The sequence below is a fragment of the Dipodomys ordii genome, unplaced genomic scaffold (assembly GCF_000151885.1).
Source record: "Dipodomys ordii isolate 6190 unplaced genomic scaffold, Dord_2.0 Scaffold56, whole genome shotgun sequence".
Lineage (NCBI taxonomy): Eukaryota > Metazoa > Chordata > Mammalia > Rodentia > Heteromyidae > Dipodomys > Dipodomys ordii.
In genome coordinates this window covers 9834315-9858973 of record NW_012267272.1, presented here as the reverse complement: position 1 = coordinate 9858973, position 24659 = coordinate 9834315, and the positions used below count along the sequence as shown (strand labels likewise).

At 37.7% G+C, this 24659-nt stretch overlaps 1 protein-coding gene across 1 annotated transcript in view; it reads left to right on the top strand.

Moving 5' to 3' along the window:
* Positions 1-24659, top strand: part of Tpk1 (thiamin pyrophosphokinase 1) — a 249457-nt gene that overhangs the window by 150380 nt on the left and 74418 nt on the right. Inside the window, exon 6 of the mRNA XM_013021731.1 lies at positions 8361-8507. Coding sequence (XP_012877185.1) covers positions 8361-8507 — 147 coding nt within the window. The remainder of the gene's footprint in view (positions 1-8360; positions 8508-24659) is intronic.

Genomic DNA, 24659 nt, shown 5'->3' with positions numbered 1-24659 from the left:
ACATGGTGCTTTTTAATTATTTCTTTCACTTTGTACCAGTAATTTAGATCCAGTGTACAACATTTGTACAATACCAGTTGTAATATCCTTTTAAAGTATGCTTCTAAGTAGCTCATTGTTTCTGAATAGGATGCGACTTACATTTTCATTTCTTGCCTTCCACTAAGCATTTACCATGTCAAAGCTCTGCCAGGTATTAAGAATATTCCAAACCACAAATAATGTAGCACTGTAGTTCTCATTAATTCTGTAACTCAAAGGGATACTTTAGAATTATGTTTCACTGGAAATATCCACATCTCTTCCCAGCATGAAATCTGGAGAATATAATTACCTCCAGCAGGTTTTATAATAGACATGATATTTATTTTTACAGATAATGATTTTATGTAGTATTACTTACTCATAAATACTTCTTACTTTTTTCCTCAAAGAGTTTAATTTTCAGCAGAGACAAAATGAATAAAATCATTAAAAATACATGAGGATGTGTTTTATTCATTCTGTTCAACTCTTCTTGCCACCCATTTCCTGATATAGAGGAAGGTAACTACGTGAGAATTTGCTCCTACGCTCCCTTGTTTTATTTACATCAGATAGAAAAGACAATGCATTTCTACATTGTAATTATATCCCACTTGTTTTTGTTTATACTGAAAACTGTCCTGTACCTATTGATCTCATTGTTATGACTTGAAGAACAGTAGTTGGTGAATCTAGGAAGTGTTAGGACTTAAGACATCTTTGTACTGAATGACAACATTATTACTACAACCAGCCTTGACATGTTTAACTACAAGACTCAAAACCTTGGCCAGAATAAATGTCAAAAACATTTAAGAATTTTGGGAGTGAACTCAGTCAGTATTCTATTCACTACCATGACCCATGTATATGAAACTAAAATGCTGTCGAAGGTTAACACAGAACACATCCACATCTTAGCTTATGCAGAAAAAATTTCTGGAATCAAGAAATGGATATTGTAGTCAGTTTTGTTACCTTGTTGAGGGGTTTCTTACAGACACTCTTTCATCACTAGGTAAGGAATTTGAATCTCTAAGTGATGGTAATCCTCTAAAGATTTTAGAACAGAAAAATCACAAAATAATTTACAAAATAAGGTAATAGTTTTCAAACTGAATTGAAGGGTGAAAAGTCTAACCACAGTAATCAAAGAACCAATTATAGTGTTCTTTGAAGAATAACACATCAGTGATTTTCTCCATCAAAAATTTGAGAAAGGAATAAGAACTTTAGAAATTAGCTTTAAAGTGTATCCTTGGTTTGTTTTTATGTTTTGGTTTTGGTTTATTTGGAGGAGTTTGTTGTTGTTGTTTCTTTTGGTTTTTGGTTTTTGCCAGTTGAGCCCATAAAGCAAACAAACATTTTATGCCTGTATGAGCCACTACACTAACTGATGTTGAAAAATGCAGATGGAATGTTCTAACTCCTAAAAATTTACAGTGTTTTGGGTGAATGCTCTGGGGTTCCTACTACGTGAGACAGTGTGTCAACAGTGCTACAGTAGGAGTCTGATAGGACGGGTATCAGCGGATCTTCTCCACTCTGCCCTCTCTGTGCTTTCTGACATCCAAGGATACAAACATTAAATGCACAAACCTGGAAGAACAGAATCTGCTGATCCCTGGACCTTGGACTTCTCAGTCCGCTGAACTGTGACAAATAAATGCTGCTTATGCTTTTTGAGCCATAGATGGTCATTTGTCACAGAAGTCTGAGCTAAGATCACATGGTGATCTTAGCTTTTCTTAATGATGATATGCTTACAATTTAACTATACACAAGACTATTCAAAAAGGAGCCCATGTTTAGGTAGTAGAAGTCTCCTAAGAAAATACAGTTATCAGTAAGGAGAGAAGGGGAAAAGGATGGCCCAAACATTGAGATGTGAAATCACGTGATGTTTCCCAGATCTAAAATATTCCTAGGATGTGAATGGGGGCTGAGTGTGGAGGACATAATTCATGAGATGGTATTGGTAGAAGGAGACTGGACTCTTTTAGATCTTGGGAAAGGCAAGGCCTAATTTTAAGCAGAACATTAGCAAGAATATTTGCTCTCACTATCGATCAGAAAACTGCTTGGTTGTTATAGAGACAACCCTGTAGGTAAGAAGGCTGAGCAGCCAGCTAGGAGGGTGGTCCATGGGAAAAGGCTGATGCAAATTAAGGCTGTAGCAGAAAGGATGAAGTAAGAATAATTTAAGAAAAATCCGGACTTTTTCTTGGGCTCAAATGGAAGCTTCCTCATCTTGCCATTATCGGAGACATCATTTGTTCCTCACGCACACAGGCTTACACTGAACTTACGGTAAAATGAGTCCTTGTTGAAATTGTAGTGGGTCCCTGAGGGCTGTCAGTGTGGTTGGTGTAGTGTCCTCTTACCATGAGCTTTTCCACTTTTTTTTTAGGGGGGGCGGTCATGGAGCTTGAATTCTGAGGGTGCTGTCCCTCAGCTCTTCAGCTCAAGGCTAGCACTCTACCACTTGAGCCACAGCACCACTTCCAGTTTTCTGGTGGTTTAAGTGGAGATAAGAGTCCCATGGACTTTCCTGCCTGAGCTGGCTTTGAACCGAGATCCTCAGATCTTAGCCTCCTGAGTAGCTAGGATTATAGGCGTGAGCCACCAGCACCCAGCTGAACTCTTCCACTTTTCGGGTTCTCATTGTATTTCAGCTCAAACTCAGGGATTGATCTCATTAAAACATTTGTTTTGATTTTGGCCTTTTACATTAGCGCCACTTCTGGTTTTCTGGTGGTTTATTGGAGATAAGAGTCTCATAAACTTTCCTGCCTGGGCTGGCTTTGAACTGCGATCCTCAGATCTCAGCCTCCTGAGTAGCTAGGATTACAGGTATGAGCCACCGGTGCCCAACAATAGTCAGGATTGTACATTTTTTTCTGAGCTTGTTTGTTTGAATCTGGTGCTTTATACTTGAGCCACACTTCCAGTCCAGAGTTTTGCTGGTTAATTGGAAATGGATTCTGTGAAACTTTACTGCCTAAGCTGGCTTTGAACCACTATCCTCTGAGTTCAGCCTCTTGAATAGCTAAGATTACAGGTTTGAGCCAATGTCACCTGGCTAAATGGTTTTTTTTGTTTTTTTTTTTTATTTTTTATTGTGAAAATGCCATACAGAGGGGTTACAATTACATGGCCAAGGTAATCCTGTTTTTAATTTTAAATTACCACATGATAATTGGACATTACTGGTTTGTATCAGTTTATCTGAACTCTTGCCTCAAGCATAGTTGAACAAGTTTTTTTTTCATAACTTTCTTGAAGACTTCTATAATACAATAAAGACCTTTAAAAGTATGGTTGGGCACTGGTGGTTCCTGCCTGTAATCCTATCTACCCAGGAAGCTGAGATCTGAGGATCATTGTTTGAAGCCAGTCCAGGCATTAAAGTCCATGAGACTCTTACCTCCAATAAACTACTCAGAAAAAGCCAGAAGCATTCTGACTCAAGTAGTAGAATACTAGCCTTGAACAAAAAGAAGCTCAGGGACAGTGCCCAAGCCCTGAGTTCAAGCCCCAGGACTAGCATACAAAAAAAAAATTAAAAGAAGGTTGTTAAGAATGGTGTCTAAATGTTTGTAGACCCCAGTGTTTAATTGAGGTGAGTGGGCTATGCTAATATTAGTTATAACTTTCCAACAGGAGGGAACATATATCTGGGTTAAAATGGCATAGTACTGATTTATGCCACTATTCTTGGAGAAATTATTTATAATGTCCCATTTTACTTCACAGTGTCTTACTTTGTACGTTAAATTATATGATCACCTTATCTTTCAGGGAGAGCCACAAGGAAATTGTCCATTTATGCATCCCCAGAATTCAATTTATAACAAGTAAATGTAATTAAAGTCTGCTGACAGCCACTGTCCTTCCTGCACACCTGCCGTATCTCAGTCTTTTTGAGGTCAAATGGAGAAAAACCTGTCATGTGGCTCCTGTAAGGTTTATACTACTCTAATGGAGAAATGAAATTGCTTCTTCTTCTAGTATTACAGTTTCTAACTTGGCTGTCATGGCACTGGTAGGACAGATAATACAAATACAAGTTTCTCTTTACTTTTCTAAATAAAATGTACAGTTATTATTGGATTGTTAATGTTGGAAAACCAAGGACCACATGAGGAACAGCAACAACAGAAAAAAGGGAATCCTGGAATATTCCTGAGTTTAGTCCACTTCTTTCCCTAAGTCACTAGTATAGGAGTATGTTCTTCAGACCTCCCACGTATTCATCTGAGACTGTGAGATCTTTTTTACTAAATGTGATAGCTATGAAAAGCCAAAGGCAACTCCTATTCCAACCCTCTCCTTGTTAATATGAAAGGACTGTTTAAAATACCTTGACTTGAGTAGAAGACATATGTGAATAATCAATTAGAACTTTTTTATTTTTTGCATTTCCTAAACCTAAATAATCTGGTGTCATAAATATGGGCATTTAACTCAATTTCTTTGTCTTTTTTAAAATTTTATTTTATTGTAAAGGTGATATGCAGAAGGGTTACAGTTACATAAGGTAATGATTACATTTCTTTTTGAATAGTGCTTTGTGCTTGCTAGACAGGTACTCTACCACTTGAGCCACATCTCCAGCAATTTTTTTTAGATAGAGTATCATATTTTTGGCCTAATCTGTCCTTGAATTGAGACCCTCTGAATCTCTGCCTTCTATGTAGTTAGATTTACAGAATGTTCAACTATGCCCAGACTCACCAATATATTATTGAAAATATTCTAGCATTTTTAATCATCAGGAAATAAAAAATTTAAAACCACAATAAAATATAACCTCAAACCTGATAGAATGGTTAAACAGGTAAAATATTTAACATGCTATTAGATTATGAGTAATATTAGAGAGAAAATTTAAAACTAGAAATGGCAGTATGAACTATTGGGATGGAGGAAGGGATATTTTCTTAAGTAAGCCAGTGAAGGAAGAAACTAGTCAAGTGAATATCTGAGGATAATACGTTCCTATTTAAAGAACAGAGAGAATGAAGTCCTTGAATTAGGAGTGGTAGATATAGTCAAGAAATAGAAGAGATGAAGGAACTATGGGTGGAACCCAATGAAGGAGGGAAAAAAAATAGAAGGTGAAGCCAGAGCGGGGTAACCGATTATCAAATCCCAAAGATTTGTAGATCCTAATAAAATCCATGGGAAAACTTGGGGGACATTGAACAGAATTTCATTTTAGCTGATTATTTTCGTTCCTGTATTTAGAACAGTCTATGAGTAAATAATGGTAGATCAGAAAGAACCCTGGAGGCAGTTGTGACTCGAGCGAGATGTCCTGTCAGATTTTAAAGGCTTGGTCACGGCTGTGAAAAGCAGAGACATTCTGCTCAGAAACTAAGAGTTGAGCTGATAGAACTTTTTGAGGGGAGAGTAAATAAAGATGTGAGAGGAAGAGGGGAGTGTCCAGCATGGGCTTGGGGCTGTTGCAGCTGGTGTGGGGGACATGACTAGGGAAGATCACTGGAATTTGAGATGACTGCTAGATTCCCACCCCCACATGTTAAGTCAACAGTTGGAATTCCAGAGGCATTGGGACAAATCAGATATTCATATCTTACTCATTTATCTCCGAGTTTCTTCATTCAGTTCTAGCAATGAACCTTCTGAGGCTCTTAGAAAATATCAGGAGCCATGTCTTAGAGGCCTTGCTACCATTTCTTCTGTGAAGCACCCTTATACATTCATTCCCCCTGCCTCAGGATGCCATGTATGGTGAACTCTACCTGTTTTGAGGTCTTTATTGCGAATCTTTTCCAATTTCAATGTTTCCTACTCTTGCTGGCTTGTGAAAGGTGGGACACATTCCCAGCCACCATTATTGAGCTCCCTTTCTCTGTTATTTTATATATATATATATATATATATATATATATATATATATATATATATTACTTTTTCCAATTTCTAGCTAATAAACTAAAAACCATTTTGTGAGGTATATTTTTCCTACACTTCAATGTCAGCCACACAAAGGAACAGACTTTTGTGTTGATTGATCTGTTTTTCAAATGTAGGATATTCTGCACACATGGCGGTAAATATGTGTTTTTCACATTTGTCATTAGCTTATAAATGAAACTAACAAATTTATCAGACATATATCTGAGGTAATAAATTTGACATGTTAAACTATTCAAGAGCTATTAAGCTATTAGAACCTTTGCCAAATAGAGACAGTAGTCATTTGTAGAAATTAGATGATCTTAACCTCAGCCTCATAATTATGTTCTTGCCTCTTGGTGTATTTATCTTGAGTTTTCTTCCAAATGTTTACATCCTTATTGGAAACTCAGTCAATGCCTGTGGTCCACTCGGTTAGGAAAGCTACTAGTATCTGTGATTCATGGGCCTCTGAAAGGCGATGCACAAGAATATCAATGGTTATTAAGGAAAAATAGTGCATGACAGAGTGACCTTATAAATAAATGCACAGGGCTTTGGTTTCACATAGAAAAGGCATCCTTCCTGCAGTCTTCATACAGTCTCTTTTAGCAAGAACACCCTGTCTCAGTGGCATCATTGTCTCAAATGTAAATTTAGCCCTGTAAAAGACTATGAAAATAGGCAGGGATGGGATCTGTCCCCTTTCTTCCCTCTCTGTGACTGTTACACCCCACTCACAGCTAGAACTAGTGAGCTGCTCTCCCCAGCCCTCCCTACAGCTGCCATTGATCTGCTAATGTGGTTAATCAATCTTGCTAAATATGTCCTGTAGGGAAAATGAGTAGTGATGAGAAGTAATCTTGCTGCTTCTTTCTTCTGAAAAATTCAGTGACTGATTTACAGATATTGTGTATTCTTCATGATATCCCATTGTAGACGATGGGAATTAAATTTCAGCCTTAAAGGTTATGGGCTCCCTCAAGGCCTAGAGTATTGTAATGAAAAATTGAAGACCTGTAAAAGGGGTTCCAGAATCTGCATAGTGAATAAACTTATATCAAGTTTTTTTTTCTGCTGTTAATTTAGGACTCTGTGAATAGAAATATGCCAGTATGCTTTTCAATAGAGCTTTAAACCTGTCTCTACATTTTATATGCAACTTGTTCTGATTTATTTCTCTTTAGTATAAAGTCAATTTGCCTAGTTTCCTGAAGATATGTAGTGTCCCTCAGATTTACCCAGCTGGATTGGAGTAGGTTCTCTGTAAGACCTAAATAGAATACATTTATCTAACTTGATACCTCAAACAGAAGTTGTGCTTTGACAAATCCAATTATATATACATTCCCTGTATCCTTTGAAGGTGAATAGACACCATGATTTTGCCAATGTACTCAGAATACTACGTGCTTCCTAGAATGAATTGTCTTCCTTGGGCCATCATCCAATTCTTAGAGTTACTAAGAGTCTATCCGAAGATAGTCTCCCGTTCCATAGATGTGTGGTTTGCCTGTCTTTAAATACTCTTTTTACAAGAAGAATCTTATCTAAAATTAGAATTCTCATTCTCTCTACACATTGATAAAGTCAGAATAAGAAACTCAAGATATCTCCTGGTTCTTCTATATATTTGGTGCTTTAAATGGAATCCTGTTATGATTTCTGTAATCCCACACTATGACAATTCATCTATTTGGTCCTTTCCTAATGAGTCTTTTTTTTATTTTCAGTATCTTTATGTATTTATTTGTCCCACACAGAATTCCAGAGTTAAAACCGCCCAACCAAATAAATAAACAAAACATTGCCTTTGGACTTCAGGGCTGACACCACTTATTATTTCTCCAGAAATTGAAACATCAAATTCTATTGATGCTTGTGTAAAATATTATATTTCTAAGATCCTGTCATTTTTATGTACTATATGTTTTAAAAGTTTTTAATGTAATATTTTGAAACCTAAAAGAGCCTCCCTATTTTAAAGAATTTCTATCATATGATAGAATGATTATGGCTGTCAGTTTTCTTAAATATTTTAATTAAGCTCTTCTATCCTCCCTGTTTTGTGATCAATACACCAGCTTTAAACCACCAACCAATATGTTATAAATTACAGAGATATCTGCTGTAAAGGATGCACAAATGTATTGCTGCAGGGAAAGACGGGAACGACTTTCAATGTGTTCTCAAAAGTAGTGGGACTTCACACATCCCTCTTCTCACTTTCCAGTCTTATGACCCTGAACAAGAAACCTACTTTCTTCCTTTGAACAACAGAAATAATGTTCACTTTCATGATGGCTTATCAAGTAAAATAGGGTATTGAATGCTGTGGTAGCTGTTTGATGCTGTTTCATTATTTTTAAATATTTAAATGTGTGACTCCCAGTTCTTCCTGCCTTCCTCAGGTTGATGTGATTGTCACCCTTGGCGGCCTAGCTGGGCGTTTTGACCAGATCATGGCGTCTGTGAATACCTTGTTCCAAGCCATTCACATCACTCCTTTGCCAACAGTAATAATCCAAGAGGCATCTCTCATCTACCTTCTCCAGCCAGTAAGTACAAGCAAATATAACCAGCGCGTTACTTCTGCAAAACGTTTAGCTTTTGAGTATACTCAGAAACATTGACTTTGCCTGTGCCTGTCACCTGCAAGTACTGTAGATCTGATTTTCTTGCCTGTGGCCTATTAAGTCCACTGCTCCAAGTAAAGTGAAAAGTTTTCATGTTATTGCATCTAGAAAAGAAAGAAAACCTGCATAACTTTTAAGTGACTAAGAATAGAAGTTAGCACTTTGGAATCTTGAGCAGCTGAATATGAATGACACTTGAAACAAACCTCAACAGGGACACACAAGGCTTGGCAAATATTTCAAATAGGATTCTCATGTGTTTAAGTGCTATCATTATAATTGGAAACTGGATTGGATTTTGTTTAGCACTTAAAAGGAAATCTTTAGCTTTTGCTCTTTATAGCTTGCCTGATTATTAATTGTCATCCCTCAAGAAAACTTTAATGACAGTACCACCCACTTGCAATGACAGACACCAAAGAGAATTTTGTACTAGTGTACTGAATAGAATTCTTACTGAAGAAATGAATTTTATAGACTTGAGTTCAGTTTTTTCAAAATTACCTTGTGTATATAAAAAATGTGTATGTTGTATACATGTGTATATAACATTTAAAATACATATGTATTTAACTCATATTTTCTTGATCTGCTTATCCATTGTAGGGCATCTATACATGGAATTTCATTTATCCATCAGGAAAAAATAATATTTTGTTATTTGGAAGGAAATGAATAGACTTGGGAAAAATTATGTGAAGTGAATCAGGCTCAGAGAAATAAATGACACATTTTCTCTTATATGTAGAAGCTATTCCTAATTATAAATATAAGAAAACATATACACAGCCATATGCACTTATTAACAAATTCTCTAAAGTATGGTATGTTCAGGGGAGGATTCCAGTGGTACAGCTTCTTTAAGCAATTAATGTACAGTTTAATAAAATGAATACCAGGAAGCTGAAACATGTTTCCTGAGATAGAGACTGAGATTAAGGCTAGGGGAGCAGACACATGGAGAGAGGAAGGGTGGGCAAATACAGTAAAACAGTATCCATGTATATATGTGAAAAATAGAGCCAGGTTCACTTGAGGAATGGATAGGGTTAAGAAAAATAGAGAATGATGGGAGGGATGACATTGATCAAGATGCATTATACGCATACACTGACAGATTGACTTGAGACCCCTTTGTTCAGCTACTCAAAGATAAGTTAAAAGCATTAAAAAAATCACTTGGCGAGGTATTTGAGAAGATAGTGTGGGGCAGAAGTTCACGTAAGATCACACCCTCTTACCTCTTATCTTACCTCTCACCACCTCTTGCCATCAGGCTGACACTATATATATAGCCTTTGCCTCTTTGCTGTGATGTTCTATAGAGGTCTTCTTTCTGGAGAGACACTAGCTCTACCCCTTTTTAAAAATAATCCCACTTTTAGTGGGATAAGAAAGACAGTAATGCATGTATAAAAGCCAGATTAATTGTATTTAGAGGATTACAGTATGAATGGGTTTCATATAACATATGATGAACCTAAGCACTGTTACTTGTATAATTTGAAATAAAGCTAATTCTAAAATGGCTTTAAAACCATACTAATATTATTTCACAGAAGTGATTCTGCATCCTAGAAATAGAATATAAGCCATTAAAGGGCATACTGTTTGGGGTTTTGTATTTTTTCGATATAACTTTATATAACATATTATATGTTCTGTGAGCACTAGAGTGAAGGAGGATACCCGGCATGGATAATGCAGAAGACACGGAGGGTTATTGTTGCTTGGGATTAGAAGCTTAATTGATTCAAAATGAAGCCAGTTTAAAATACTGTGGAGTAGCCTCAAGAAAAAGTCAGGCATGCTTCAACAAATAATGACTTAAATTTTTTGAATGTTTTTCTAAATTAATATTCACATCTCACTGCTGAGTCAAAAGATACATGTACATCTACCAGAAAGATGTTACTTCAGCTTTATAACAATGATGTGTAAAAAGCATAGCAGATACTATACAATAGTTACACTGTCATGGAGTTTGACTCAACTCTTTTTCTATTACAGTACGTCTTCTCCATCATGGGGTTAATGGGCTAAATTACAAATGACAAGCTCTTAAAACAAGTCACAGCCCATAGGCCAGTAATTATCCATGACCAATGTGTAACGTCATGGCGAGTTGGTGTGTGTGTGTGTGTGTCTGTGTGTCTGTGTGTGTCTGTGTGTGTCTGTGTGTGTTATACATATATAGTTCTACTCTCAAAAACATTTTCAAAGAACATGAATCTTGGATGTACTATGCTACTATAGTTTCAGTCTTAATTTATTTTTATTATCTTTAAGTACAAAGGAGTTTCTGTTTTACATGTCAATTTGTGAGTTTAAATCATCTTGATCAATGTCATTTCTCCCATCATTCTCCCCCTTCTAGCCCATCTTCACCTTCCCTTCAAGTGACCTAATTCTACTTTCATACAAGTACATTGAATATTATGATGGTATTCACCCACCATTCTTCTCTTCACTCATCTATCCCTTCTCCCAATTTAAAAAACGATTCGGAGTTCTCCTGAATTACAACAAAATTTAAAAGTGTAATAATTTCTATAATATAAGCTGATTAAATAAGATCACCATGAAGCTTTGCTATTGTTCATCTCAAAAAATTATGATTATCCTGAGTGTTAGGTTTGTAAAGAATGTCTTTTACAATTTTCTTTATAATCACTGATTGTCTGAAAGTAAGATATAAACAGAAGGAACAAGCCATCTTATGGGAACTGTTGTATAAATTTTTAATTTGTAACTTATAAGAGCTCTAGTTGTATGTTTGTAATACTGATGCTAGTTGATCAGGACAGTCCTAGATGTTGGATATAAGCTATACTCTCCTGATCTTTTTGCCAACTCTCCATACCCTTTCATCATCTTAGAGTTTTCTATGATGGCCAGTGTTTGTTTCTCAGAATCTACGTGCAAGACTCTTCTGTGACTAGCTTGTATAAATAAGTAATCATCATGCATTGATTAGTTATTTTAGTCTTTTTGGTCTAAGCTGTATTTCTGGTAACAATTTCACTGGAAGTCATATGGCTCAAATTATAAAAACACATATACATATATATATATATAGGTTTTATACTATATTTCAGCATATTTCCATTTTTATGCTCTATACTGTTTCATGTTTATACTATATTTCAGCATAGTGCATTTCCGTTATTTAAGAATAGAGTTGAAATTTTAAAAACATATATACACACACACATATATAGATATATATATAGGCTTTTCTACGTTTCAGCATATTTCCATTCCTGTAGATCCAAATGTCATTATGAGGGAAAACGTTCATAGACAGCATTTGTTTTAAAGAAAATAACCAACTCACCAGTTTACAATGGGAAATTAAAAAGAAGCTGCATCCTGGCTCTTCCTTAACAGTCAACATCCCTGTTCTGCTTTCAAGACTGCTTTCTTGTACTTGTACTAAGATACCATCACCACTTCTGAGAAGGAGCCATTATGCAACAGGTGAGAGGCACTTCTGACATAAAGCATGGCTGACAGCCGTGGCCAGGCTGTTTGTGCTGAAGAGTCGCTGCGCTGAGCCTTGTTGCTCGTGCTGCCCCTGCAGACCTCCGAAGGCTCTGAGTCTCACATACACACTTTCTCATTTTCTGGTCCTGTGCTTTCTCAAGAGGACAGAAGTATTAGCTTCTGTACACGGAGCATAAATTATCTTTTATCTCCAAGTTTTATGGCAGTTTGTAATACAAGTTAATAGGATTTATGACCAAGAAATGAGACGTCCAGGAGTTAACAAGGCATGTCTTTTACATTGTCCTAAAGCTGTGGGGAATCCTAGCCGGAAGCCCAGGGTCTGACGAAGGGAAATGTTGTTACAGACTAGACTTCTGTCCTCTTCTTCTCACTGGAACACATTTCCAAATTGGTGGTGAATATGTCTTCCTTCTGGTCTTGGTTCTGTTTTACAACTGCTTATTTTTCTCCTGGGTAGATTAATTACTAACTGTATAAAGTGTTGACATCTTATGCAGTATTCATTTGTAATTCTGAGAATTAATATGATAAAAATGTTGAGTCTGATAGATAGAAGCTGAATATTCATAACATTAATTTGGCATTTAAAAGGGTTTCTGCAGAGGACTAAGACTTCTGGTCTGTGTCACACACACACACACACACACACACACACACACACGTTCAATAAAATTCCCTCTGTGTATCAGAGGTCATATTCTCAGTGTGATTAGGAGTGGATCTCAGAAGGTTCCTATTCTAGAGAATTTATAAGTGATCATGCTGTTTCCCAATTTTAATTTCTTTCTTTGGCATAATCATTATTATTTTATTCTTCTCCTCTTTGTTGTTCTTATAATTGCTGTTGCTTGGCCTTTTATAATCTCTCGTGCAAATTATATATTAGCAAAGAACCAACAGTGTAAATGGTGCCGAGACCTTAGAGATATTTCACGATGAGCTTCACAGAGACATTTAGGTGATGATCAGCTTTAAAGCAGCCATAACATGCAGTGTGTGCTGGGGGAAAGAGTGAACATAGCTCCACTGCCTACCCCTCAGCCATACCGCACACATGTTCTCTGACCTTGCAGATTCTTTCTCTAACAGATTTATAGAAAGAGACCCATCAGCAAAAAAAAAAAAAAAAACTACATGAGCCTTCAGTGATTCCACAGCAGTAAGAAAAGAATTATGAAATTTAATCTCCATGGAGACTGTTTTAAAAACTCACTTGAACATTGGCCTTTTATTGTCAACCATCAGTGACAGGGAATCGGTTTTGGAGACTTGATGTCATCCATTTGTTCAGGTGAGACTGGAGAAAAGGTGGCATTAGCATGTGCCTGAGCTCTGTCATCATAATTTATCATAATCCAGTTCTGGGTAGCGTAATGGAATATTGGATCTGGGATGTCATCTTTTCCTTAAACACCCCTCCCCCCATCCTCCTTGGCAAGGTCACAAGTACACTGTGTCGCGTATACTTAGTTCAATTGAGCATTCCTTCGGCATCTTGCACTGATTGAAAACAAAAGGTTGCCAATGCAGTACCAATGAACTGTGAAGTGAATTGAGTGCTACCAGCAGGGATATGAAATGAGCCTCTGGGAAGGAGATTGGCACAAGAAAAAGTTCATACAGAGAGCCTCACACACTTTGCGCTGGGATGTACTGCTCCTCAGCCAATTAAGAGTTTTTCATCCTGAAGTTAGGGGCATTTTGATCTCAGCTGTTCCAAAAAAAATTAAAATGAAGAAAATGGGAAAGTTTTATACAAATAATGCTAAACTGGGGTGTGGAAGGAATTAAACACATTAATCCAAACTCTGCATTCACCCTGCATTTGTGGAACCTCTCCAGGGAATGGTGCACTATGCCTCATTCCCCTCCCCCCACCGAGCACACACATGTAACATGCAAGTACATACCCATCCCCCAAGAACCACATGTCTTCCAATTTTGCTGAGAAAATATGCTGAGACCTATACTTCAGGTCTGTAGAGGTTGGATATTACTTCCTTTGAAAACTAGTATCCTTTATGTCTTTCCAAAATCCCACTTAGTTCTTCATGACTAGGTCATTATGAGAATTGTGGTGTTCAATGCAGATGTCTACAGAATAGTGTAACCATGAAGTTTGTAAAGATGCTACACATTCATGAAGCAAGCTGGGGGGTCGGTCTAGACCTAAATAATAAATATATACCAAAGCCTGCACTTATCACACATGGAAATAAGAGAAAGAAATTGATTGGCATAGGATAGGATTAAAGATGTTCCCATTTCCACCCTATCTCCCAGAGCACATTGGGAAATGGCCTAAGTAGATAGGATCATCTGGGTGTTGATGACATACTGAGTTTAATATTTCAGATTACCAAAATCTCTTGACTGCCATGCATCATTTCTAAAATAGCCTCTGGATCTGAGAGGCTGGGAAGTTTCCAAAGGCAGCAATGGCTTTAGGTTTTATACAGTACTCAGTTTATGAAGCAGCTTCATTATTGTCTCACTCGATTTTCCTAGCAGCCCTTTTTAAACCAGTAGACTCTATGCCTCTTTTTTTCTGTTTCTCAGATGAGAGAACTCTGCATAGAGTAACATTCTGAGTACATGGCAAATCAATTCATAGTCTAGGGATTCTCCAAATCATAGTCCTGTATAGCTACATATAACTCCTCAGGCTTGCTCTCCAATTTGTGTTGGAAGAATTAATAAATAATAATTAATCATCTGTCATTTCTTTCATTTTCTCATTTAATAAGATATTTTTGAGATCATTCTTTGTTTGGTGATGGGGAGTATCCTGGTTCTTTTACTGTGGGTACTTGGTTGTATGGATGTATTTATGTATATTCTACTTTATCCTTGTGTACCTTGTGAAGTGTCATGGTAAATGGTTTAGATTCTGGGTATGTTAAAAATGTGTTTTAGTGATACTAACTAGACATTGTTGAAAATGAACTATACAAGCTATGGGAGGAAGCAGGTACAAAGGAAAAAATACTGGGAGAAAACAAGGGAAGAAATGACACTTTTCAAAAAGAAATGTACTCATTACCTGGCTTATGTAACTATGGTGCCTCCGCACATCACCTTTACAATTTAAAAAACAAAGTCATCAAAAAATGTATTTCAGCCAGGAGCCAGTGGCTCATGCCTGTAACCCTCACTACTCAGGAGGCTGAAATCTGAGGATTGTGGTTCAAAGCCAGCCCTGGCAGGAAAGTCTGTGAGACTCTTACCTCTGCTTAGCTACCAAAAGGCCAGAAATGGAGCTGTGGGTCAAAATGGTAGAGCACTAGACTTAGGAACAAAAGCTCAGGGACAGCGCCCTTTGCCATTCACCCTGCCACAGTTCTGGGTCCAGTAGCATGATTCATGAGTTTAGTATGATGCCACTTTTGTAGAAAAAGAAACATTTAAGATATGTAAGTGTTGCCGGGCGCCGGTGGCTCATGCCTGTAATTCTAGCTACTAAGGAGGCTGAGATCTGAGGATTGCGGTTCAAAGCCAGCCCAGGCAGGAAAGTCCATGAAACTCCTATCTCCAATAAACCACCAGAAAACCTGAAGTGGCGCTGTGGCTCAAGTGCTAGAGTGCTAGCCTTGAGCTGAAGAGCTGAGGGACAGTGCCCAGGCCCAGAGTTCAAGCCCCACGCAAACATAACCAATAAAAATACATAATGCTCCTATAAAGTAGCAGGTTTTCCTGCTACTTTATGTAGCATGTAAGTTAAGAGTCTGAATGGGAGGAAATGAATGGATGTGCACAGTTTTCTCATCAAAGGGGAAGAGTGTTCTCCATTATAGCCCAGAAAGTGGTGATGACACCTCAGATTGTATCCTTCCTGGAAAAGGGCATTGATGATAGAAGATTCCAAAGTGATTCATTGTATATATGTTGGCCTTTCCAATTGTCTTATGTCAGGAAGCCAATTTACCCTTACTAGGAACCCTCAAGGTAAAAGGCACCGAGTGTAGAACATTGGTCTTATTTTATCAGGCAAGTTTAATGTACAAAAACGTTGCTCACGGGAGAGTGGAGAAGGATTGATTTTTCTCTTGAGTGATGCTGCCCATTAACAAGTGGGAAATCTTTGAAATTTTGAAAATAATAATTGAAAATCTGTGAATAGACCTTTATATTTTGTTCAGAGAACATTTTCCAATACACAGTATTTCAGGATCATAGAAAGCCTTTTGAAAAATAAAGGATGATGAGCAATTTTTTCATGTATATACTCAGCCAATTTTTTTTATTCTTTTAAATTTTATTGTCAAGGTGATGTACAGAGGAGTTAAAGTTACATAAGTAAAGTAGTGATTACATTTTTGTCTAACTTATTACCCTTTCCCTCACATTTCTCCCTCTTTCCCTTACCTCCAACCCCCCTCTCAAGTTGTACAGCTCATTTCCAACATAATTGTCTTGTGAATATCGCTGTTGCATAGGTTCCCCCCTTGTCCTTTGTCTCACCATTTTGTTGTTCCCCTTTCCTTCCCTAGTTTAGATAAACATATATACAATACCAGGGTACCAAAATCAAATACAGTGACAACAAGGGATAACCATAGGGGGTAAAAACACAAAAGAAAAAAGAAATCACATAGTACATTAAAAACAACAACAAAGTAAAACTCTTGTGTCCATGTCTTGGAGTTCATTTTGCTTAGCATCATCTTATATGGACATATGTACATAGCTATTGAGCTAATCTGCTCATCTGCTAAAAGTATCCTAGATGTATACTAATTATTACAAATAAGGGAGACCATGGGACATATATTTCTTTGAGTCTGGCTTACTTCATTTAATATGATTTTTTTCCAAGTCCTTCCATTTCCTTACAAATGAGACAGTGACTTTCTTTCTGATAGAGACATAGAATTCCAGTGTGTGTGTGTGGTGTGTGTGTGTGTGTGTGTGTGTGTGTGTGTGTGTGTGTGTGTGTGTGCATACATACATATACCACATTTGCTTGATCCATTCATGTACTGAGGTGGCATCTAGATTGGTTCCATATCTTAGCTATGGTGACTAATGCTACGATAAACATAATTGTGCTGGTGTAAACTTGTTCAACCACTCTGGAAAGCAGTATGGAGGCTCCTCAAAGGACTACACACAGAACTCCCCTGTGACCCAGCAATCCCACTTCTGGGCATTTACCCAAATGACCACAGACAAGGCCACATTAAAGCCACCAGTTCAACCAACTTACTCTGGCAAGCTTATCTTAACCAGGCATCTTGATAGAATGGGGATAAATACATTGTACTAAAAGAACTAACATCTCATCGCCAAATAGATCAGTGTTATAGAATAAGATAACTTCAGTAGTCAAAAATATGTACAGAATATTATGCGAGCCCAGAAAGCAGTATATAACATACTGCAGAAAAGCCTGGGCAGGGCTCTTGGAGGCTCGGTTCTTAGCTGCCCTCCCATATTGGCAGATGAGTGAGGTTTGCTAAGAGTGAAATGGTCAAAAGACCCCAAGGGGCAACCTGATCAAAGGTGCGCAGTAAGGAAACTACACTTTACCCGGAAAACTGTGGAAAGCCAGATTTCTGGGAGAAAAATGGTATCACTTTACCTGGGAAAACTGTGGAAAGCCAGATTTCTGGGAGAAAAATGATATCACTTTACCTGGGAAAACTGTGGAAAGCCAGATTTCTGGGAGAAAAATGATATCACTTTACCTGGGAAAACTGTGGAAAGCCAGATTTCTGGGAGAAAAGTGATAGGATAGCCGATGAAGGTAAAGAAAGAAGCAATTAGATATTACCTCTTAGGGCATGTGAGTGATTTCATAATTCAAATGAGCTCCTTAACTTGTTGGGAGTCATGGGCCCATTTGAAAATGGACCTGAAATCTGTGAACATTTTCTTCATCTACATATACATTTAGTAAATGTGTATATACACTAAAAATGTCATATTTATGAGTCTAAAGAATGAGTTTATCCATAGACTCTCACTTGGAAAATGGCTGTTAGAGACATTTATCAGTTAAGCATGCAAAGTGTTTATGAATAGGAACTTCAAATTGAAGTGTGTGTGCGTGTGCACATGCGTATGTGTTTAATTACCAAATGAGGAAGCAGCTACCCTCTACAATAATGTGAAAGTTTTGATAGTGGCTGATACTGAAGAGTACTAGTGATCCCATGGATTACTTCTTTGTGATGCCTAACTAGTTACAGCTCCAAACCATGCAGAAATGGTCAGTACCAGGCATTACAACTGTGTGGGGCCTGCTCAGCCCTCCTCATTACCGATTCCTGAGGAAAACAAAACAGTTACAGCTGCTTTCCACGGTAGACACGCAGCCTATTGGTTGTAGACCAAACTCAGGGTGAAGACCGCATGGTCTTCCTTTATAAGAGTCTATGAAGCAACACAAGATGACATACACCTTAAATATGAAAGCAGTTTGGATTCCAAACTATCATGTGTTGATGTGGTAAGCTTTAAATATCAAATACTATGTTTTAAATATCAAATACTATGTTCTTTCTCAAAAAGAAAATCAAGTATAAATGTGTGTTATTTTTACCAGGAAGAAATTTTCCCGTGGATTGTTGGGCTTTTTTTGAGGGGGGGGGGGGGGTCCGGTCGTGGGGCCTGAACTCTGGGCCTGAGCGCTGTCCCTCAGCTCTTCAGCTCAAGGCTAGCGCTCTACCACTTGAGCCACAGCGCCACTTCCAGCTTTTTTTTTCCTGTTTATGTGGTGCTAAGGAATCAAACCCAGGGCATCATGCATGCAAGGCAAGCGCTCTACCGCTCTACCACTGAGCCACCTTCCTTACTTAGTTGTACAAAGGAATTTCAATTCAACATGTCAGTTTATGAATACAAGGCATCTTGATCAATATTACCTCTTTCAACATTCTCCTCCTCTCTCCCCACCCCACCCATCACCTTAATTTACCTAATTCTATTTTCACATATGACATTGATCAGGATTATTATTAATAAAAACAAAATCGTACTGAATTTTATATGAAAATATGACATTTCCCATCTAGCTCATCAAAAGTTAATCCTTGACAACGGGGCTTGCAAACAACAGAAAATATTTGCGTTAAGCATTTCTTCTTTATTATTTTACCTTTTCATCTTTTTGTAATTCACAAAGATCATTAATTCTAGGTTTGTCTCACACTGTTATTTCTACAATGATTATTTTTTTTCATACAAATGAGCTATTCTCCCTATATATCATTGCATATGCCTCTGTACTTTGACTTTTTATAAGCTGTAACCAATTCATTACCACATATGTATATACTTTAAGAGCTATAAACTTTGTTTTGCAGATTTCATTTTTATTAGAGAACAAAAAATCAGTAACAAATATCTGTGAATTTGTATCAAACTATTTTTATTTTTATTATTTAGGAAGAAAAGGAAAAAAAATCATTGCATTTATAAAGGTGATGTTTCCTGCAGAAGAAGTGAATGTTCTAGGGAACATAAAAAAGAAAATCATTCTGCTAAGAAAGTAGAAAAACAAAACCCAAGAAGAAAAACCAAAAAAAATCTTCCATCACTTTGTAAGGGCTCATAAAAATGACTAGTGGCTTTCAAGCATCATTCATCGGACTTCCATTTTACAGGAAAAGAAATCTCATTATCCACTCCATATTCATTTGAGTTTTAAGTGCTTAGAGGATTGTCGTAACCTAGACTCAGGCTCTGCCATGGTAAATCTTGACACATCTTAGTGTGGCAGCTCATCTTTAGCAGCTAGACCTGCAAGTGCTCCCCAATACGGGGCTTGATGGGCTGTGGTGTCCTGATTCTTCCTTGTTTTTCCCCAGCACTCAGCTCTCTTTACTGTTCTTAGCTTTTACACCGTCCTGTATTTTAAAACCATATTACTTTCTTATTCCTGAAAAGACATCAGATGAACTTCCTGAGTGGGATGCATATGCATTAACATGTTTAATTTCAGTGGACAGCGCTGTGGAGAGCACTTCACCACACTCAGTGGTCTGTGGAACTAGACTGCTGCACTGTCACAGGCCATCACAGCCACCTCGCAGTCCTCCAGCTCTTCGTGTTGGACTCTACTAGAGGAATTATTTGGAATTCTTTTTCATATACTCATTTGTTTGGGCTTTAGGAGAAAGGACTCTAAGTGTATGTGTATGCACACACATATGCATGTGTGCATGTGTGTGTGCATATGTGTGTGTGTGTGTGACAGTATCTCACTGTATAGCTCGGGTTCTTAAATCTGTGCCACTATGAACATCTGAGAATGGGCACTCTCTTTTAACTTTTTTGCTCAAGGAAAGCACACTACCACTTTAACCACAGCTCTGCTTACAGCTTCTTTTGTTTTTGGTGATGGTGGATAATTGGTTAAAATCTCCTGGACTTTTTTGCTTGGGCTGGCTTTGAACCACTGATCTTCAAATCTCAGCCTCTAACATAGCTAGGATTATAGGTGTGAGCCACTGGAGCCCAGCTATGTTTTAATTTATTAATATCTGAGAGATAGCAGCAAAAATGTGCTACTCATCTTTCAAAGCACAGATGCCATGTGTATCACTCTTGCTTTCTGAATGAATTTTTCACAGTAGTTTAAAATATGAATGAGATCACTTATTAATATTCAAAGCTAATGAGGCATCATTCCTCTTCCAAGAAGAGGACCACAAGGAGAAATTACTTTTAATAGGGGGAAAAACACCTCTTAAGGAAAGGAAATTTGGTTAAGACAGTATTTACAGGGTGAATCCTAGCTAGCCTCCATTGAAACTGAGTTCCTGCTATGCTATTGCCCAATATTTATTTTTAAAAAACAGCTATTTTTAAAAAAATTCATAGTGAAATAATTCACTGATAATTTTTAATTCCCACACAATTACATTTTTTTCTCAACTTCCTTCAGCTCTGGTGTCTAATTTAGAGTGAGAAGATCAGAAACTCCATTGGAAAATATGTCCAAACTAAAGTAGTGCTATAAAGTGTTTCATTTACAGGAATGGTAGGATGTAATGTAAAGCAGTGATGTGCTGGTATTTTTAAGTCAAATAGCAATTTATTATTTTTTCTTTTATTCATTCTCCTATTCCTATAAAAAGCTCTCTACTCATTTAGTTGGTCTAGATTTTCATTTTTTGTTATCTTCAAGTAGTTGTACAAAGGGGTTTCAAGTCACTGTGTGAGGTTATGAGTACAGTGCATCTGGATCAATGTCTTTCACAACAGTTTTAAGTTATTGGGAACATGACATAATCCTGTTGCGCATCCTGGCCTTGGGGTAGAAACTGAGGCTGGCTGTGGGTAGTATGGATAGAGAGAAGGTATAGTATTTCCTGCAAAAGCACTGTATAGACATCAGAACCTGCTTTCTACTTCTTGATTATAGCTTATCTGACAAATTAGAGAAGATAATTAAATAAGAACAACAGAGCCCTAGCACTGTTTGGCTGTCTGAAACTATAAAACTAATTTCAGTGCTCATAATGAGAGATACATCTGTGATAATAACTAGAAGAAGGTACAGTCTCTCAGTGGTACTTTGATAATCTCTCACAAATAACTGCTCTGGCATCATGAAGTACTGAGTTCCATATTACCAGTATTTTCTCTTCCAACCCCCAGAGGCAAACCATGTCAGAAGCCAAATCAAAATCGAAGGCTGTGGTGGAGAATCGTAAGAGCTGAGTCTGATAACTGAGAGCATTCTAGGATAACTCCTGGTCCTCATGCTTTGCCTGTATCTTCTAGCTAGTGGGTAGGTACACTTGCAGGTGTGAATCTTCTGCCTATCCCTCTTTGTCCTCCCTCAGGTGAGGGCTGATTGTAAAGTTACTAAAATGCTTGAAGTCTGGATTCCAAAGTCCAGTTTTCTGCCCAATGTTGCATTGATAGTCAGAGGTGAGTTGTTGCCAGGGGAAGGATTTCAGATGCCATTCATGGGGAAACAGAAGCATTCTTCTTCCCATGTCATTTCACAGGCCCCTCCAGGTTTCTATTTAAAACATTGTGAGTCCGCAGTGATGATACAGCCCTTGTTTTCACTGTGCTGAATGTGCTAAGAATGTGACCACAAAGAATAATTTACCTGAGCTCAAAATCCCATGTTCAGAGCACAGTATCACATCATATGACAGCATTGAGGAGCAACATTTATGTTTTTAGTTCTAAGCTCTTTCACTCTGGGATGAAGCTACCAAATAAGAATTTTTTATGTACAGCATATAAGGTTAAACATGTCTGTAAGTAAGTATTTCAAAGTTACTTTTTGTTTCTTATCATTTCATCACTTTATACTTAAACTTTTATATTTCTGAATAAAAGTAACTGTTATGAACCAAATTAAAATTCATAAACTAGGTTAAAATTTGATTGTGATTTATGAACTTAACTGTTAGGTATATTATATTAAAAAATTTTAAAAAGAGCTAATATACTTACTTTAGTAGAAAGATTCAGTGTTTTTTTAAAAGTTGAATTGTTTAGAGTTAGGGCACTGATATCATAGTATTTATATATGAATTTATATAATGAGTAAAATGGTCTTCCAGTTACAGCATTAGGTGAACAAAAAGGTTCATATACTTCCCCCCCCAAAAAAAAAATCATATTCTGATCTGGAATTTACAAATAAATAATCCTTAGAACTTGAAACCTTTTGCCTTCTCAAGAGAGAGATTGAACAAAACATTCACTTTTTATAACAAACTATGTCATTACAGTAGGTTAGTGTACAGTGTACGGGAGCAGGTTTGTGAGGTTGTCACGCAGTGAAGGCTGGAACAGCTGCCCATCCCTTCAAGTTCTCTGTTAACTGCTGATGCTGGCTTGCTGTCACTGTCCATTGCCCTGTTCCACACTTATATTTTGAGCTTCATTACAGACTGTAATCATCTTTTTTTTCAGTAGTCTTATCTCTGAATACGTATCTTCTTCCTTACTTGCACCAATCAAATTTGTGAGGGAGATAGTTCTCTACCAAATAACTCCTATTTATTAGATATGAACTTGGAAAAATCATATTATTTTCCTCTTAAGAAGAAACTAATAATTCTGGAGACAACAAAGATATTAACTATGTCAGAGTTTACAGCCACAGACAGCATTTGCCTTGGTGAACTGAAAGCAGCAATGAAGGGGCGACATCATCTCTACCCTCGTTGACTCTCTGTGGAGCCTGTTGGTGCCCCTGTAGTCTCTGCTGCACACTTGTTATAGAGCTCTCTCTTGCTTGTTTTGTACATCATTTTTATGTTAATGCCTCTGAGCAGCTGAACAGATTAGATTTTACCCATGTAGTCATTGAGGCTTCCAAGTTGTTTTAGGCACTCCTGTTTCCAGAGCAGCCTTTCCCACATTGCCTGGTGCTCATCTTGTTTCAGGCAGCTTAAAAATAAAATGGGCATAAACTGGAGGCTTGTGCATGGAAGGCCTGGAAGTCGTGTATCTTGCACACTGCATTGGCTCCTAGAGATTTAAGGAAAGGTGCATTCACTTCTTTTTCTCCTGGGATTCATTCATGGAGGTCTGCTGCCGTTCTCTAAAAATTGTTGGTTTTGTTTTCCTTTTAAGGGACCAGAAAAGAGAATTAAATGGGGCTTGAGGAAGGCTTTAACAGTAACTGTGAGTGAAGGGACAGTTCCAGACAAGTCTGTAGGCCTACCTCCCATGATAGCTTTCCTTTAGCTAATTAGTAAAGCACCTGTGTGAAATTTCTGCCAATTACCAAGTAGGTCCACTGTATTTGTACACTCAAGTACCATATGGTCTTTGGACTAGAGGACCTAGTTGAGCTGGAGCCCAGGACTCCATTGTTTAATTGCACACATATTCAGTCAGACCGTGATTGAATCATCCTCGGTGATATGTCAGGTCCCTGGGTCCTCATTTCAGTCCAGATCCCTGCTCAGCAGCCCTCACCCGTGCAATGTCTGTGGGTCTCCCTGTCCTCACGAGGCCACCCGGGTTGCTGCACTAAGCAGGTAGCTGTCTTTGGAGAGGGACTAGGGAATTTTAAGTTTGGGAGGTTGTTGATATAGCATCCTTCCTTCTTAGGGACTGATTCTCTTTGTCGTTTCTAGTTTGGAACAGAACTGGCTTTGGCCCAGAAATTGGACAAAGGATTTAACTTTTTGTTCATTGATTTTTCCTTTGTTTTGTTATTGTTGCTGATGGTTTAGACTCAGAGTCTTATTCTTACTAGGCAGGAATTCTACTACTTGACCAAGACCCCAGTCTTTTTTTTTGGGGGGGGGTCTAGTCATAGGGCCTGAACTCTGGGCCTGGGCGCTGTCCCTCAGTTCTTCAGCTCAAGGCTAGTGCTCTACCACTTGAGCCACAGCGCCACTTCTGGCTTTTTTTTTCTTTTTGCTTATGTGGTGCTGAGGAATCGAACCCAGGGCCTTATGCATGCAAGGCAAACGCTCTACCACTGAGCCACCTTCCCAGCCCCCCAGTCTTTTTTTTAAACACGTTTTTTGTAAAAATACTGTACAGAGGGGTTAGAGTTACATGAGCAAGGTAATGAGTACATTTCCTGTCAAGGACCCCAGTCTTTTTTTGTTTTAGTTCTTTTTTTTTTTT